Source organism: Sipha flava, unplaced genomic scaffold (genome assembly GCF_003268045.1).
Source record: "Sipha flava isolate LNK unplaced genomic scaffold, YSA_version1 68_pilon_pilon, whole genome shotgun sequence".
NCBI classification, from domain to species: domain Eukaryota; kingdom Metazoa; phylum Arthropoda; class Insecta; order Hemiptera; family Aphididae; genus Sipha; species Sipha flava.
Window position 1 is genome coordinate 270,553 of NW_020273608.1, and position 16,715 is coordinate 287,267.

Below are 16,715 nucleotides of genomic sequence, written 5' to 3' on the forward strand. Positions count from 1 at the left end.
TATGGATGCATAATCTATTATGGACGTTTCTTAACTACTTATGATAAATATTATTTTTATGAAACACTGGTATGTTTTAAAATGTATTTTTTTCACACCAATATGACTTTGATATTTTGTAAACTAATTTTAAAAAAATAGATCATTTGTTTTTATTGACAATTTTTTTTATTTATGAAGTTTTTGCCATTTTTAAAATGCAATACCCTTTCTTATATATATATATATATATATATATATATATATATATTAAGAAATCCTTTCTGTACTTGAATGATATTTATTCCTTTACAATATCTTTAATTATGTTAATATGTAATGATATTTTTAGAAGTATTTTGTCATCTCTTCTAGTGATTTTTCTAAATTTTGCTTATTATTGGTTCAGAAGGCTCAGAGTGCAAAATTGTAAACAAATTTTATGAGCTTTATTATTTTTCCACCTACATCTATGCCTATTTTATTTTTGAGAAATGTTTCTCTAATTTCTTTAATAGACTGTTAAATAAAAATATTAAATAGAGTTTGTGAGAGTGGACATTCTTTATGTACTCCCTTCATAACTATTGCTGTTTCTGATTTGTGAGTTACTTTTATTGTAGCTGATTAATCTTTATATAAATTATACATTATCTTTCCATCCCTGTAGTCAATTCCTATTTCTTCTAAAGTATTTAATAGATCTTTTCATGGTATCTTATCGAAAGTCTTTTCTAAATCTATAAATGTGGCTTTACTAAATTCTATTTGTTTTTCAATCAATATTTTTAAACTTAAGATTGCTTCTAGTACTTTTATTCCTCTTGAACCTGAATTGATTGTTGTTTAATTATTTTTTTTTTATTATTTTCTCAGTTCGATTGCATATTATTTTAACTAGGATTTTAGCTACAGATACCATTAAACTTTTACATTAAACTCGTTCTGAATTCATAAATCACCTATTGCTTTTTTAAGTATATGTATTATGATGTTTTCCTTAGTCTTCTGGAATTTCTTCCGTTGTGTATTTATCATTCACTTGCATTATGAACAAATTTCATAATTATTTTGACTATACCGGCTGCCTTATATGTTTTCATTAACTTAAAAGAATTTATCTCTTAAGATTAATTCTTGCAAATCTGGTTTATTATTATTAATGAGACTGACTGCTTCCCCTTCTATTATAGAGCTTTATGATATTTTTTCTATTTTATTGCTATTTTTTTTTTATTCAATATCAACTTTCCATATTTTTTGCTATTTAATTTTGTTTTTACTCTGAGGAATTTCTTAATAATATTAAATAATTGTTCCTGTTTTTCCTAAGTAACTGCTCCATTTATTGTCACATTTCTTTTAATGTTTTTTTCTCTTTAAAATTTAGTTTCTCCATTAATTTTATTCTTTAACTTCTTATATCTCTGTATTCCATGATTATTCTTGGCGTTCTTAGATTTCCTAAGTTTAGAGTCCTAGAATCCTAGACTTTCTAAGACTTCCCACTTTTATGATGTTATTGTTTATCCATGATTTCCTAGGCTTTGCTGAATTTTTTTTCAACATTTTACTGGCTGTATCATAAATGGCTTGTTTTATTTTATATTTCATTTATATTCAGTGTCATTTGATAATGGCGAATTTTATTTGTCATTGGTGTAGGATGCATTGGTTGTATTTATGTTATTTTATCTCCTAGCATTCTCAAGTTATATTTTCTTGTTTTTCGAGCTTTTTATGTCAGCTCTTAGGTATGTTTTGCATCTATGTACTTGATACCTGAACCTCTTTACTATGATATAGTTAATCTAATATTTTCTGATATCCTCTGAAATTTTCTATGGTAATTTTTTTGGAATGTATTAGCTATGGCCATATGCTCCTTACAGAAATCTACAAGGCATTTTTCTCTTTTATTTTTAGATCCTAGACCGAATGCTTCTTACTTCTAAACCATCCGCAGCTTTTTCAATTATAAAAATGCAATCACCCATTATTATTCAGTTATTTTTTCCTTTTGCTAATTTGCACAGCTCTTCTAGACCAGAATACACCTAGCGTCATCTATACCTGACGTTGGAAAATGCACTTGGATTAGTACAATATAATTTGGTTTGGCTCGTAAGTTAAATCAATATAAGCCTATCATTCTATGTTATTTTGTTCATAATTTGGTAGCCCCATATTTTATTTATTAATATAAATAGGATTTATTAATCCTACACACAACCGTCCTGATGTTTCATCACCAGAATATATAATGTGGTCGTCGTCTTATTGAAATCACTGTTTCTTGATCATCTAACTTCGTTCACTCATAGTATGTCTATTTTAAATCTCATATTAATCACCATTGGTCGGTAGTAGCCGACTGCGCTTCCTTGTGCTAACTCCTTTTAATCGTTTTTTATGATCAGCTGGAATTACTGTAGGTTTTTTTTTGTATTTTCAGTAAATCATGTTTATGTAGAATTATTTATTTATTATTTTATTATAGACTAACTTCTACTAGCCAGAATTCTGTTCTGGAAAATGTTTTTCCCAGTGATGTTCTTTTAGTTATAAGTTATTATAAAAGTATAATATATGTTTTTATTATGTTAAGCAAGTTAAAGAAGAAGAGAATTCCTTTTTTTTTTTGACAATGTGAATATACAATATGTTATCATTGATTAAATATATATATATATATTATACGTAAAATTAATTGTTGAATATTTTATAATTTTTAACTTCTTGAATTTATTATAAAATGTTTGATTACTTAATTATTATTTTTAGAGTATTAATCATTAAACAATTTTATAGTTATTTTTTAATTTAATTTCATTATTACCTATTGTAGTTATGATTTTATTTCTATGTAGTTATTTAATAATCATCATATATAATAAAATTTAAATCCTTACTGTATAAATGTATTTAACTTTTGTTGTAGGACAGTATTGTTGAAAATGAAAAATCAGTTATTGTTGGTCGTGATGAACAATTTTTCAAGCTATATCAACAATATTTCCAACACTACAACCAAAATCCTATAAAGTACTCAATGAGTGAACCCGTTCTTGATAATATTACTGAAGTAAATATAAATACTTTGGAAAAATTATCAACCCAAGAAAAGTTAAATACTGATTGCAAAGATAGTGAAACAGTTGCTATACCTTTATAATATATATATGTTTATATATATTATGCATGTTTATTTCAAGAAGATGATATCAATGTTTATCTTACTAGTGTTAACTATTTATCATATTGTGCCATCGAAGATAAATTCTGTCCTGTTTTGTCAGTGACATACATTTTTACATAGGTACATTTTACAAATGTATGGTGCACATATATTTAGAATCAAGTAGTCTTGATAGTGTTAGTAATGATGTTAGACATTGTTTAAATTTAAACCAAAATGGTTCAATTGTCGAGTTGGTACTGGTTGTAGTGTAACTTGCGTCTAGTACATGTAACTTTTGCTGATCGAATCCATTCTGGTGAACATTTAGTTACGTCTCCACCACCATTGAAAAAATTGATGCGAGAAATGTTTACGTTTAAACGTAATATGTATCTGCTTATGTAATGTTTGCCATTTTTAAAATACCACACCCTTTATTATATTTTTTATTTATATTAATATGTTTATTGTAAGTATATTTTTGAAATTATTATTTTATAGAAATCAGTCCTTGAACTCAATGTAAGAAAGAGAAACAACTTTTATTTAAAAGTGAGCTGCCCACCATACAGGTTACCAAAATATGGCGTACTGTATTTAATATTCTAATATATCTATTTGAATTTGTGATACAAATAAACTTACTCTATTTATAATAAAAAATGGGTGAATTGAAGAGACAAGAAAATAAAATATTTAAATAAGATAACGATAATTATATTATATTGTAATTAAAAGATATAGTTAATTAGCAGAATTCTGAATGTAATTTTTATGTAAAAATACAATCAAAAATGTAAAAAAAAAAGGTGTCTCCGGGCTAGGTGAAGTTACCTATAACTATAGATAATAATAATTACAACACTGAACTAATAAATAATTCAGTATAAAATATAATTTAACAAGTATGCGGCATTTTGCACATGCTTTATTCAAAGTATATAATTTTAATGATATTTATTGTATAATACACAACTTTTTATTATTGTTCTAGCAACACGATAGTAGAGTATTTGTCTTAATTTTATGGGGGGAGGGGGAGGGGCGGTATTAAATTTACGAGCATTATACACTTGTTAAGTACAAAATTTTTTTTATATATATGCTTGTTTTCTTGAATACATACCTATTGGTCCATTTTATACTTGCTTTTATACATTGCACATCTTAAGAAACGTTATTAAAATACAATAAATTTAAAATTTGATAACGGTCCTATATACGACCTACAAATGTTACTCGACCTATCGATAAGATTGTGTTAATCTACATGTTTCGTTACCGCGATTAATGTCGTTACGGGCATTTTATTCTATTTATAGGAATATGATTTATATATTTTGGGACCGAGAAATTATTACAAATTATTATTATTAAATTATCTTTTACAAATTATTCAAAATGAAATAAAAACTGGAACGATAATTTATAGTGACCAATGTAGAACGTACTTAACATTAAATCATCATAGTTAACCATTTAGAATTTTTATTGACCTGGATATAGGAGCACATACTCAACAAATTGAAAGCTTATGAAGAATTACAAAATCTAAATATAATATTAAAAAGAATGGGGCGTCTCCTTTACTATGTAGACAACTCTAAGAAGAGTGGTGAAGATCATATCAAAATACAAAATCTATTTTGATCGATATGAAAAGACATTTCATAACAATATGGATTGAAACAATATATTTATTGACGACACTGAGAAGTAGAAAAAAAAGGTTAGTTAAAATTATTTGTATTTTACATTTATGACGTAGTTTGCGTATTGGACCGTAAATCAGTGTGCGAGTCACATATTGGACCGTTACCTAAAGTTTAAATGTAATATTTTCTTAACATAAATTTATAATATATACAAATAACTTGGGCAATGGGGAGGGGGGCGATCGCCCCCATCACCTCCTTCTCGAATACGCTACTGCAACACAATTAGATTACACTACGCGTAATGAAACCATGTATGAATGCGTTTTTTTGCTAGAATCGATTATGTGATTAAAAATCGTGTGGCGGCAAAAACAAAATAGAATACTAGTATTTTAATTTATTTCGATTCATTATGATTTATGAGCTAAAATTATAATATTTAATTTTGATGAATGAAAACATTTGACATACGTAAATAGAGCAAAACTAGCAATGTTGTACAAAAAATACTTACCTTGAACAGTGTTGCCGGCGTGGGAAACATATGACAGAAAAAGGTTGTATTCTATTCACATAATAACCCCCCGGCAGAAGAAGAAAATCTCATCGTATCGTGGCTTCGAAATCTAAGTGAATGGTTTGGAAATAGCTCAATCAGAGTTGTTTCGCGTTGTAATTGACAGAGAGAACGTTGCGCTGGAATAGTCGTCAACATTCGAAATCGGATAGGTACACGAAGAAGAATTTCTGTACTAAGATCGGTTGTGGGTTAAAAGGTTGTGAAACAATGTGCAAAGGTAAACTAATATATTAGAGAGAGAAGTGTCTATACATATAATACCAACGTGTACCATTGATGCTTTACCAAAGGGCGAAAATACATGGACGTTACATTGTATATTTTACATTCAACGAGAATCTATGCGAAAGATGTGCGCAAACAAAATATTATCTTCGTCCGTTAACATGGTATAGTTGCTTTTACAGTTTCGTTTGAATTCAATTCGTTTGACTGTGAATTAGATCGTATAGCATTCATTTTATCAACCAATTAGGCATTCAATAAGATGACTACGAAACCTGCAGGTATTATATTATACGCGTTTGTTTTGCAATCGTACCTATCTGGTAAATGTTTTAATTATTAGCACAACGTTGCCTATCTATTGATAATGTCAAATTGTCAGTGTTAATGATTGAAAAAAAAAATTGTTTTAATTTAATTAGTTTACGCGTATGCTTTGCATAAATACTATTGTTGGGCAATAAAAAAAACGGTTCATTTATACGTAGACAAGAAAAACACTGAATTCGGTCCCTTTAGAAATACTTATAAAAGTAAGGTTATAAGATTTTGTTTTACGCACATTTAACAGTGTTAAGTTAACACACAATGTACCTAATTTAAAACAAAGTTGATATATAATAATACTTTGTGCGTATATATGTGTTCAATTTGTTAAAAAATGTGTATTTTATTATGTTGAATACAATTATAAATAACAGATAAAGATAACTCACGTGTTATCAATAAATTAATTTTTCTTAGTGTAATATAAATGAACTAAGATTGTTTCAAATACTCTCCTAGAAAAAATTATCTAAAAGAAACATTAATATTAGATGATTTTAGCTAGTGCCACATTCATTGGTCTGGTTCAGCGATATTAAAAAAAAAAAAATGTTAATAAATAAATGCAAACGGAAGTTTGGGCGTTTTGTTTAATGGCTTACACGATTACTGATAATGAATCGAACTATGTGACGGTCGCTATTGGTTTAGTTTTGTATAAAATAGTCAAATACTCTAAGGATCACAGGCTCAATTTTGACAATTTGTGAAGAGGGTACTTAAATTATGCAGGTTGGACAGATCCGCAGGGGCTTTGGCCCCGCACCCACTAGTAATTTTTATAATTATAGTATAAAAAATGAATATTCAATGTGATACTTATTAGCAAAAACCAAATACTTGTTATATGAAGTACAATAAACAACTCTACACTTATCAATCCAAATTAATTATTTATTAACATGTTTATAAACTGATTATCGAGTTAGCTATAAAATCTCATAATTAAATAAATTTTTGAATTCATTTTAACATTTTTTTCTTATAAGATACTGATTATGTATGAACTAATAAAAAAAAAAAAAAATGTTCAATAAATGTAGGTAGCTATGCCCCTTGTCCCCTCAAATTGTATTAATGCGGAGTACGTTAATCATTAGATTCTTATAAGTTATATAATTTTTTTTCCCTAAACTTTTCGGTGGTGCAGATCCATCCACAAGCATCTGGAGTCATACGTACCTATAATGTGTACTTAGTTTACTATATTTATTAGTTATTCATCTAAAAAAAACTGCATTACCATACACAAACATGGTTTGATGGAGATCTAATCATAATGAAAATCTAAATCACCAGTTTGAATTTAAACCAATCCACTAACTTGACCGTACCGTTGATTTTATATTATCGATTAGGAAAAAAAATTTGACTGTGCAACGGCTCTTCTAGACGTGGCATAGGCCTTTATTAGGTTAGGACACAAGGGATTCTTAAATTTAAAGATTCCTCCCAGTTCCATATTATCTCCTGATATAATCCTACTTAGAAAATCGCGTATTCGAGATGAGAGTTAATAACTGATACTCCACGAAATATTCTATACTAATCGGAGTCCTCCGAGGTTGTACTTTTTCTTTATTTAAGTTTTGATTAATTTACCCCAAATCTCATTATACATTTATCGGTACATGTGTCGATGATACAATAATAATAATAATGGCTTCAAATAATACCTTAATAATGTTTCAACGTTTATCAATACTGGTCCATCAGTGAAATTAAAATATTACCCAATAATCCCAACATACGCCTAAAAATATGCTGTCCTAGGGACCTATTCTTGTTCTATCAAATCAATTTGATGGGTGATACTACTGGGTACCTTTTTATCTGTAATTTTTCTTATTGTAATTTTTAAGTATGTTATAGAAATTAATTATTATACATAGGTAATAGATTTTAATTATATTTTTATATGAAAAAATAAAAAATAAACATGCGGTTTGGGTATCAAATTAATATCCAAAATTTTGTGTAGTGTGATAACCGCAGTCAACTTTGAACCTCGCATTTGATTTATATTTTTTAGATGATTTTACTACAATAGTGTGTGATAATGGTTCATATTCGCTGAAGGTTGGTTTTAATCAAGACAAACTTCCTGAATTAATATTACCAACTTTGGTCGGGTCACCCCGGAAAGAAGTATGCAGAATTCTATTATCATATATTTTAAAATTATTTTTGATTTGAAACGTTACGACCAACACGGTTCTATAGTTAAACTAATACGTGGTTGAGTAGTCACTCGAAAAATGACAAATATTTTATTATAATTAACTTAACAATGAGACAAAAAACGAAACATAATTACGAGGATAATAAGAACGAATTTTAAACAATATTGGTAAAATAGACGTGGTGTTCATCAAAACGTTACCTGATATATTATGACTTTACTACAAACAAAATTAAAAACCAACAGAATTGATTACAAAAGTTTATGTATGTATATTTATATATATTTATCATGATTTTCAGTAATAACGTATATTGTTTTATTTGTTTTAAGACATTCCTAGCCAACAGTAGGCTATCTATATCTAGAGATAATTTACAAATTTTAATTTTTGACTTTTATAACAAGGTAACGATTTAAGAAAAAAAAAAAAAAAAGAAAGAACAGATAACAAGATTAATTAACAATAATTAAATACGAAGTGTACCATACATAGTAGTGACAGTTTTGATGGCATTAGCTTAAATGTTTATTTATGAAAGTAGGTCGTGTGGTCGTCCGCGTCGGAGGCGGCGTTGGATCGGTGGTCCTATGTTGAGTTTGTAGTGCATTGAACCCGTTGATTTTTGAATAGACTTGAAGAAACTGTCAGCCAGATTTTTAATGTGGTCTTGAAGTATTGGAATATTGAGATCTTTATGAATACTTTGGTTTCTTACAAACCATGGAGCGTTGGTTATTATTCTTAAAGTCTTATTTTGGAATATTTGGAGTTTTTTTATGTGGGTAAGAGCGCATTTGCCCCAGATAGGGCAAGCGTAAGTAATCAAAGGGCGCAGTATTTGCTTATAAATAAGTAGTGAACATTTTTTCTCTAAAGTTGATTTCCTGTTTAAAATAGGGAACAGCATTGCAAGGCGTTGGTAAGCTTGTTGGATTTTTGATGATAAGTGCGGCCACCAGGTTAGTCTTTTGTCCAACGTAACGCCAAGATACTTTACGGTCGGTTTCCAAGGAATTGGTACGTTGTTAAAGTTGAGCGAGGATGGAGTACTGTTACGACATAGACTGAACATAATGCTTGCGCTTTTTGAAGGATTTATCGAAATTTTCCAGTTTTTGCACCAAAAGGATAAGATATTTAAGTGGTTTTGTAGGTTTTCTGTTATGGCTTCAATATTGCGGGATTCGGTGAATATCGTTGTGTCGTCGGCGAAGAGAGCAATGTTAGTGCGTGGCGTTTGAGGTATATCCGATGTATAAACATTAAATAATGTAGGACCAAGTATTGAGCCTTGAGGCACGCCGGCTGTTATGGGTACATAATCAGAATAGTTATCGTTTATTTTTACAGAGAACTGTCTGTTAGAAAGAAATTTGCTGATTATATTAAATATGTAATTTGGTGTATTAATAATTTTGAGTTTGTACAACAATCCTTGATGCCATACCTTATCAAAAGCTTTGGATATGTCAATAAAAACGGCACCTGCGTGGCAGTGTTTTTCGAAAGAGTTGCTTATGTGTTCGGATAAGCGTAAAAGTTGTTGTGTAGCTGAGTGGTGTGTTCTAAAGCCAAATTGAAATTTCGTAATAGTTTCAGTGCAGTCTAGGTGTGATAACAGTCTAGAGTGAATGACTTTTTCAAACACTTCTGAAAGAGATGTTAGCAGGCTGATTGGTTTGTAACTGTCCGGGTTTGAATTATCTTTCCCGGGTTTTTTTGATGAGAATAACAATTGCTTTTTTCCAGTTCTCCGGAAAACAACCATGACGAAGTAAAGCGTTGAAAAGAGAAGTCATATAAAGAATTGCCTTTTTTGGTAGTTTTTTAAGTAAAAGATTTGTGATACGATCATGATCAGGAGATTTTTTAGCAGGTAATCTTTTGAGGATTACTTTTATTTCATTAGGGGTAACATAATTTAATGAATTTTGAACCGAATAATTAGGTTTTTTTAAAACCCGTTCGATCCTGAGATCGTTAGAGTTGTTAGCAAAGTGGTTAAGAGAAAAAGTGTTTCGCAGGTTTTCTGAAAAAACTTTACATTTTTCTTCATCTGATATGACAAGCCGTGACAAGGTGTGGAGTGGGGGAATAATGTTTGTTTCTTTATTAAGTAATCTATTTGTGACCTTCCATAAAGTGGAGTCACTATGATGAATATTTGACAAAAATTTTTTGTAAGAATTTACACGAAAAAGTTGAAGTGCGGTTCGCACTTCTTTGGTTAGTTTATTTAATATTTTTTTATCTATGGAGTTTCTGTGATTTTGCCATGTACGTCTGGTATGTTTTTGTTGAATTAGTGATAAGATAGACTCTGGTAGGGCGCGGTGGCTATACGAGTTAGATGGTGTGGTAGTTGAGCACGCGCGTGCGGCGTCTGTGATAATGTCAGTGAAATGTTCGGCCAACTCTTCTGCTAATTGTTTTGTAGGTATATTTTTAGGTATATTTAGATTTTTGTTAATGTAATCCGAATAAATGTTCCAATTTGGTTTGCCTTTTATTATTGAATTATTTGAATGATAAAATTGCAATGGAGAGTTTATATTTATTTTGACCGGATTGTGGTCCGAGTCTAATTCAGCGAGAGGTTCCTGTGTAATATTGAATGGGATTGATTTAATTAATAAGATATCTAGTATATCTGGTAGTCTGTTATTATAGTATGGATAATAAGTAGGTTTGCTAGGTGCAGATATAGTGCACGTGGTATCGGATATGTATTTTTGGAGCTTGTTTCCGTTTGGATTTACGACGCGACAGCCCCAATTGGTGTGCTTCGAATTTAAGTCGCCGGCCAATATAACATTGTAATTTAGGTTCATTACTTTTTCGTAATCTGAGATGTGCATTATACGACTTTGAGGTTGATAAGCGGAGACAAGTAAAATAGATCTATTATTAATGTGTATTAGTACTCCTATGGCTTCTAGGCTTTGAAGGTCGGGTATGGGTATGTGATGGTGCTTAATTTTTTTGCGGACTAATATTGCTACGCCGCCCATGGAACGTGCCGGTGAGTTACGATCCACACGATAAACGTTGTATCCAGCGAATTTAATTTTGTCCACATTAGATAAGTGCGTTTCGGTGATGCAGGCAATGTCGATGTTATGATGATTTAGGAAAGTTGATAATGTGTTTAAGTAATTTTTGATACCGTTGGCGTTCCAATTTAGCATAATTATATTATGGTTTTGCATTAGTATTAGTGCTTAGAGTATTAATGATAACTGGCAGACTTTCGATAATTTGCTGCATTAGTTGAGTAACGAAATTGTTTATCAACGGTAATAGTGTTTGCATGAAGTCATTATCTGCGATATTGTTAAATTTCGTTGCATTAGCTTAAGTTTTACGTTCTGGGTGAGAGATAACGTTAATTAACCGTTCATTAGGTGCCGTATGATTTGTATTTAATAAAATGTCTATTTGGTTGAGAAGTAGTTTGATTATTTGTGCGTGTTTGAGAATAAAACATTTTTTTTGGATTTTGATAATTCTTTGTAGTAACTGCACCCTCAAAAAAAAAAAAAATAAATAATCTTAAGTCGTCAAAAACGAATGCATTTTACATTACTGAAAACATCTATGAGTTATGAAAAGTAACCGAGAAATAACCGTTATCGAAACTTTTGCGATAATATGTTATGTTATATATTATGTGGTTAATACGTAGAATTTAAATATTCGCCCGTATTGCCGTTGTATTTAGATGTCGACCGTTGGATACGGACAAAAGGCTACGTACGTCGGTCAGACCGTTGCAGAAAACCGTGGCGTTTTGGTTACGAGTCGTCCGATAAACAATGGTATAGTTACCGATTGGGACGCCATGGAACACTTTTGGTTTCACATGTATTACGACAAACTGATGACGCCGTCCGAAGAACATGGCATTTTACACACCGAACCGGTCGACAATCCGCCGGCAAATCGTGAAAAACTAATCGAGGTTTAGTATTTATCTCTTAATTATAAATTTGTAAATAGGCATTTCATTAATAATATGTTATGTTAATGTAGTAATGTAGTTATTAATGTATAATGCGTTTTGTATAATTATACAAAATAGTACGGCTATAAGTTTACAAAAATTAGCGCAACACAAACGGCTGATACAGTTGTATATAATATTCGAAAAGTATTTCTTAATCGGGTTCGTGTATTGGACATAGTATATACTATATTTATGAATACCATTATTAAACCATGGTAGTGATGTGCGATATTCCAACAAAAATATGTTAGTATACAATCATATAATTTTCAAAATATTTTCCTTTTGCGCTGTTTACAATAGATGTTTGAAAATTTGATTTTTCTCTTTGCTACAAATCCTCCCTCTCACCGAAAAATGTAGTTAAAATATCTTGAAAACCTTGGACAAAGTTTCTCGCATTATTTTTTCAAGTAAATTTCTACTCATTGATCCTTTGAATTTTTTAAATGTTGACATTACTCGACGAAATCCGTAACGACTTTGCGATCAAAAATCCACAGAACTTTTTAAGTGTTATGCCATAAATGGATTTGATTTCGGGTGGGGAGACAACACTATGCTTGTTTTTCACCGTGTCGTCGATTGGCTTGCCATATAGCTCATGTTCGAACAGTTCGGCGTGCCCAGCACCGCGCTGGTGACAACCTCGACGCTCGCTTTGTACGCCAGTGGCGTGACCACGGGCCTGGTGGTGGAGTCCGGGTTCGATGAGACGCGGGTGGTGCCCGTCTACGAGGGAATCGCTTACCTGAAAACCGAACGCATGCCTGTCGGCGGACGGCACGTGACCCAGTACATGATACGGTTGTTGAACGATCGCGGTTTCAATTTCACTACGCCGAAGGATTGGGACATTGCGAGAACGGTCAAAGAAGAGCAGTGCTACAGCGCGTTGGACTTCCAGAGAGAATTGGCCGAATCGTTTGTTGGCGCCGAGGAGTTCGTCAAGAGTGACAGCAAACAATATCGACTGCCGGACGGGTCTTTCGTCCAAGTCAGAAGCGAAGCGTTAGTAATTTTTTTCTACTTTTATTTGCATATATTTTTAATGCTAAGTATGTATAGATAAGCTGCTACTTAAGAGATTAAATGTTTGGAAAATAATGAGCTCAGGTAAAATGTCAACACACAAAAACAATCAGTGGGATTTAAAATGTAAAAATAAGTATACAATGGAGTGCTCAGATACTATCGTACGCGGAGAAATGTATACAGCTGTATAATATTTAGGCACACTGTCTTATGACTATTAAAATTTATTGTAATCAGGGGTGTACACAAAAAAATATTTTGGGAGGGTTTTACATTTTATATTTTCATACTTATATAATCTATAAACTACTCTCTCTCTATAAAAAAATATTCAATGATTCTCCTGAATTTCGAGGGAGGGGAAAGGGTTTCTTTCTAGGTACATTTAAAAAATTTGTTGTTACGTAATATGCTCATTTAGTTTTTAACGATGTATAGAGGCCATACATAAAAGTGTATTACCGTATTTTAGTTTATATATTATTTGTATCGCCATGTGTTAAAATTTTTCTTCCTTTGATGTATGATGTCAAATCATTATTAAAAAAGAAAAAATCCTTTGTTAGTTTTAGCGTCAAAGTGATATAAAATATTTTATGATTTTAGTTTTAGAGCCCCTGAGATTCTATTCAATCCGGGTTTGTTCAACATCGAGTCCAAACTTGGAGGTGTCCACGAAATCATATTCAAAGCGCTCACTATTCGCAGTATTGACGAATATAAAGACATGCCCAACAACATTGTATTGGCTGGCGGCAACACGCTATTCCCGAGGCTACAGACACGTTTGGAAAATGTGTTGAAATCAAGGATTATTGCGAATCCCGAACGCAGGTACGCAGCATGGATCGGCGGTTCAGTCATGGCATCCGCGCCTGATTTCCAGCGACAATGTATCAGCAAAGACGAGTACTTCGAACACGGAACTCAAATCGTAAATTCAAAATGTTTTATGTAAACACCATGGGAGAGCTGATAATAAAATCATTTCTACAAGAGATGTATCAAATCGTTATCATACTATTTTTTACAGTTAATTACTTGTTGTATAATCGTAACTACGAATAAATATATATATATATATATTATATAGCTATAGTTTGTTTAATAGGTGTGCGCACGGGTGTGGCTTATAGGGCTATAGCCACATCTGAGACTTTTTTTTTAGGTAGGTAGGTACTAAGTACGTAGGTAAAAAGGGCTAATAATTCTTTTTTTAGAAAATCGAAATTTTTTTTAATCAATTTTATCGAATTACAAAAAATTAAAATTGCGGGGACTAGCGTTCATTAATAATCAGATTGTACGTTAGTTTTTCTAATAAATTTTATTTCTACTTACTTATGTTTTATATATCTATTTTTCTTTTAAGGCGGGATTTTATAAGGGGGTGGGTGATCAAAAAATAAAAATAAAAGCTACACCGGAAACAGGAATCTGCGCATGCCTATGGTTTCTTCGATATTCGATGGTAATTAATTTTTTTTGTTTTTATCTGATACACTGTTTGCGAGAATCACGTGGATCTTATTTAACCTTTAACACGTTTACGGCTACGTGTCAATTATAGTTGACCCAGGATTCTCTTTAGATAAATCCATGTTAAGTATAGTTGATTTGGTGTCCATTCATTTGTATAAATAATTATTTGACTATGATTTATTCTAATAAATATTATGATAACAAGGTTTTTTGTGTATAGATTGGTGTACTTGGTTTTAATTTCTAACAGCTGGTTAGCGATATTAGTAGTGTTCATTGTAGACATACTATTTTTGTTTTTTAAGAGTGACACGCTGTATGATTCTTGCATATGTTTACAGTTTGATTTTTGAAGATTTGTAATTGGATGAAGTAAATTCAAACCTTCCATAGTTTTTGACTATAATAATAATATGTCAGGTATAGACCGAGCAGACCAAACGATAAGATACTACTAGACTCCAAAGAAATGGTTACGTTGGTATATTAAAGTTTTTTTTTACACTATGGACATATGCTTATGGAATGCTAATTATTTGTACAATAAGTAAAAAACAAGTATGCCACATTTAGATTTCAGAAGAAATGTTACTTTAGTTGGTGTCATGTGTATTTACTTGGTATATGATTTCATATATTATATTTAATCCATAGATTGTTTATATTTCCAAAGATAATACATAATTCCATAGATATAAAATAATCCATAGATAATATATAATCCATAGATTGTATATAATACCATAGTTATAATATAATCTATATATTGTATATAATTCCAAAGATATTATAAAATTCCATAGATATTATACAATTCCATAGATTGTTTAAAACACCATAGATATAATATAATCCATAGATTCTATAAAACACCATAGATATAATATAATTCCATAGATTGTATATAATTCCAAATATATTATAAAATTCCATAGATTGTATAAAATTCCATAGATATTATACAATCCATAGATTGTTTATTATACCACAGATTGTATATAATTTCATAGATATAATATAATCCATAGATTGTATAATATCTATGGAATTTTATGAATTTTATGTTGTGATTTTTTTTATACGACTTTTCAAATTATGGAGTGGCCGTGAACGTGTAAATTGATAAACGACTGTCTAAATAAAGAAACGCGTCGAATAAAATGAAAATGAGAAAATTATTTTTGAAAATCGTTACCCGCTATGTAAAAATGCTTATTGGCCTAAACCTACATTTTTTCTGTGGAAAAGCATTATGATATTTTCAGTAAAAACAACTTTACATCAAAATCACTGCCTACATATCATTTTCGGATATGCCTGATAATTTTATTTAAACATTTTACGATAATTTTAAAACGCTATTATTATATTTTTTTTTACAAAATTCTTCAATTCTAAAATATTTGTTCTGTTCTTCTATATGTCTTGCCTAGATACGTATTCTATATTAGTCAATGGATTTCCTTATTTAATTATGTTCTAATATCTCTTCTTTTTTATTATTATTATCATATAATAAATATTTAGTATCTATTAAAATTGTCTTTTTTCGTTTCACGCTATCGCCTATTTTATATTGTATCATCATTGTCAAACTTGTATTGCGTATATTTATATTACTGTTAATTCTGTAACTATTGAATATAAAAGGTCTTCAACTAAAAAAAAAGAAAGTATTTTACCAAAACAGGCCTTTATCAAAACATGATATTGCAAAATTCTATCCATAAAATACCGTGCAATGAGATCTTAGTCTACTTTCTATCTTTCTATTCGTGTTGTGCTTTAGATAAATTTATCTAGATAAAAATTTCATATTGTTATCTTATCTAGATAAAAAATAAAATTGACATTTAATTTTCATCTAGGTAAAAATCATAGCCATCTAGATAAATTTATCTAGGTAATTCACAAAATATGTAGCTAATCATTAGTAATAACTAGGGCTCGGAAGTTGATGACCTAAAGAACCTTAAAAAATGACCTAAAAAAATATGAATAAATGATCTAAAAATGATGGAAAATGACTGCAAAAAAATGACACAACAATTGTTAA

General features: G+C 30.2%; 1 protein-coding gene across 1 annotated transcript; it reads left to right on the forward strand.

Annotated features, from left to right (window-relative positions):
* The first annotated feature begins 7,992 nt into the window (after positions 1 to 7,992).
* Positions 7,993 to 14,724, forward strand: LOC112691971 (actin-like). The gene is made up of 4 exons (XM_025566454.1): positions 7,993 to 8,098; positions 11,858 to 12,097; positions 12,744 to 13,153; positions 13,784 to 14,724. The coding sequence occupies exons 2-4, from the start codon at positions 11,858 to 11,860 to the stop codon at positions 14,133 to 14,135; spliced, it is 1,002 nt and encodes a 333-aa protein (XP_025422239.1). The 5' UTR covers positions 7,993 to 8,098; the 3' UTR covers positions 14,136 to 14,724.
* Positions 14,725 to 16,715: the final 1,991 nt, after the last annotated feature.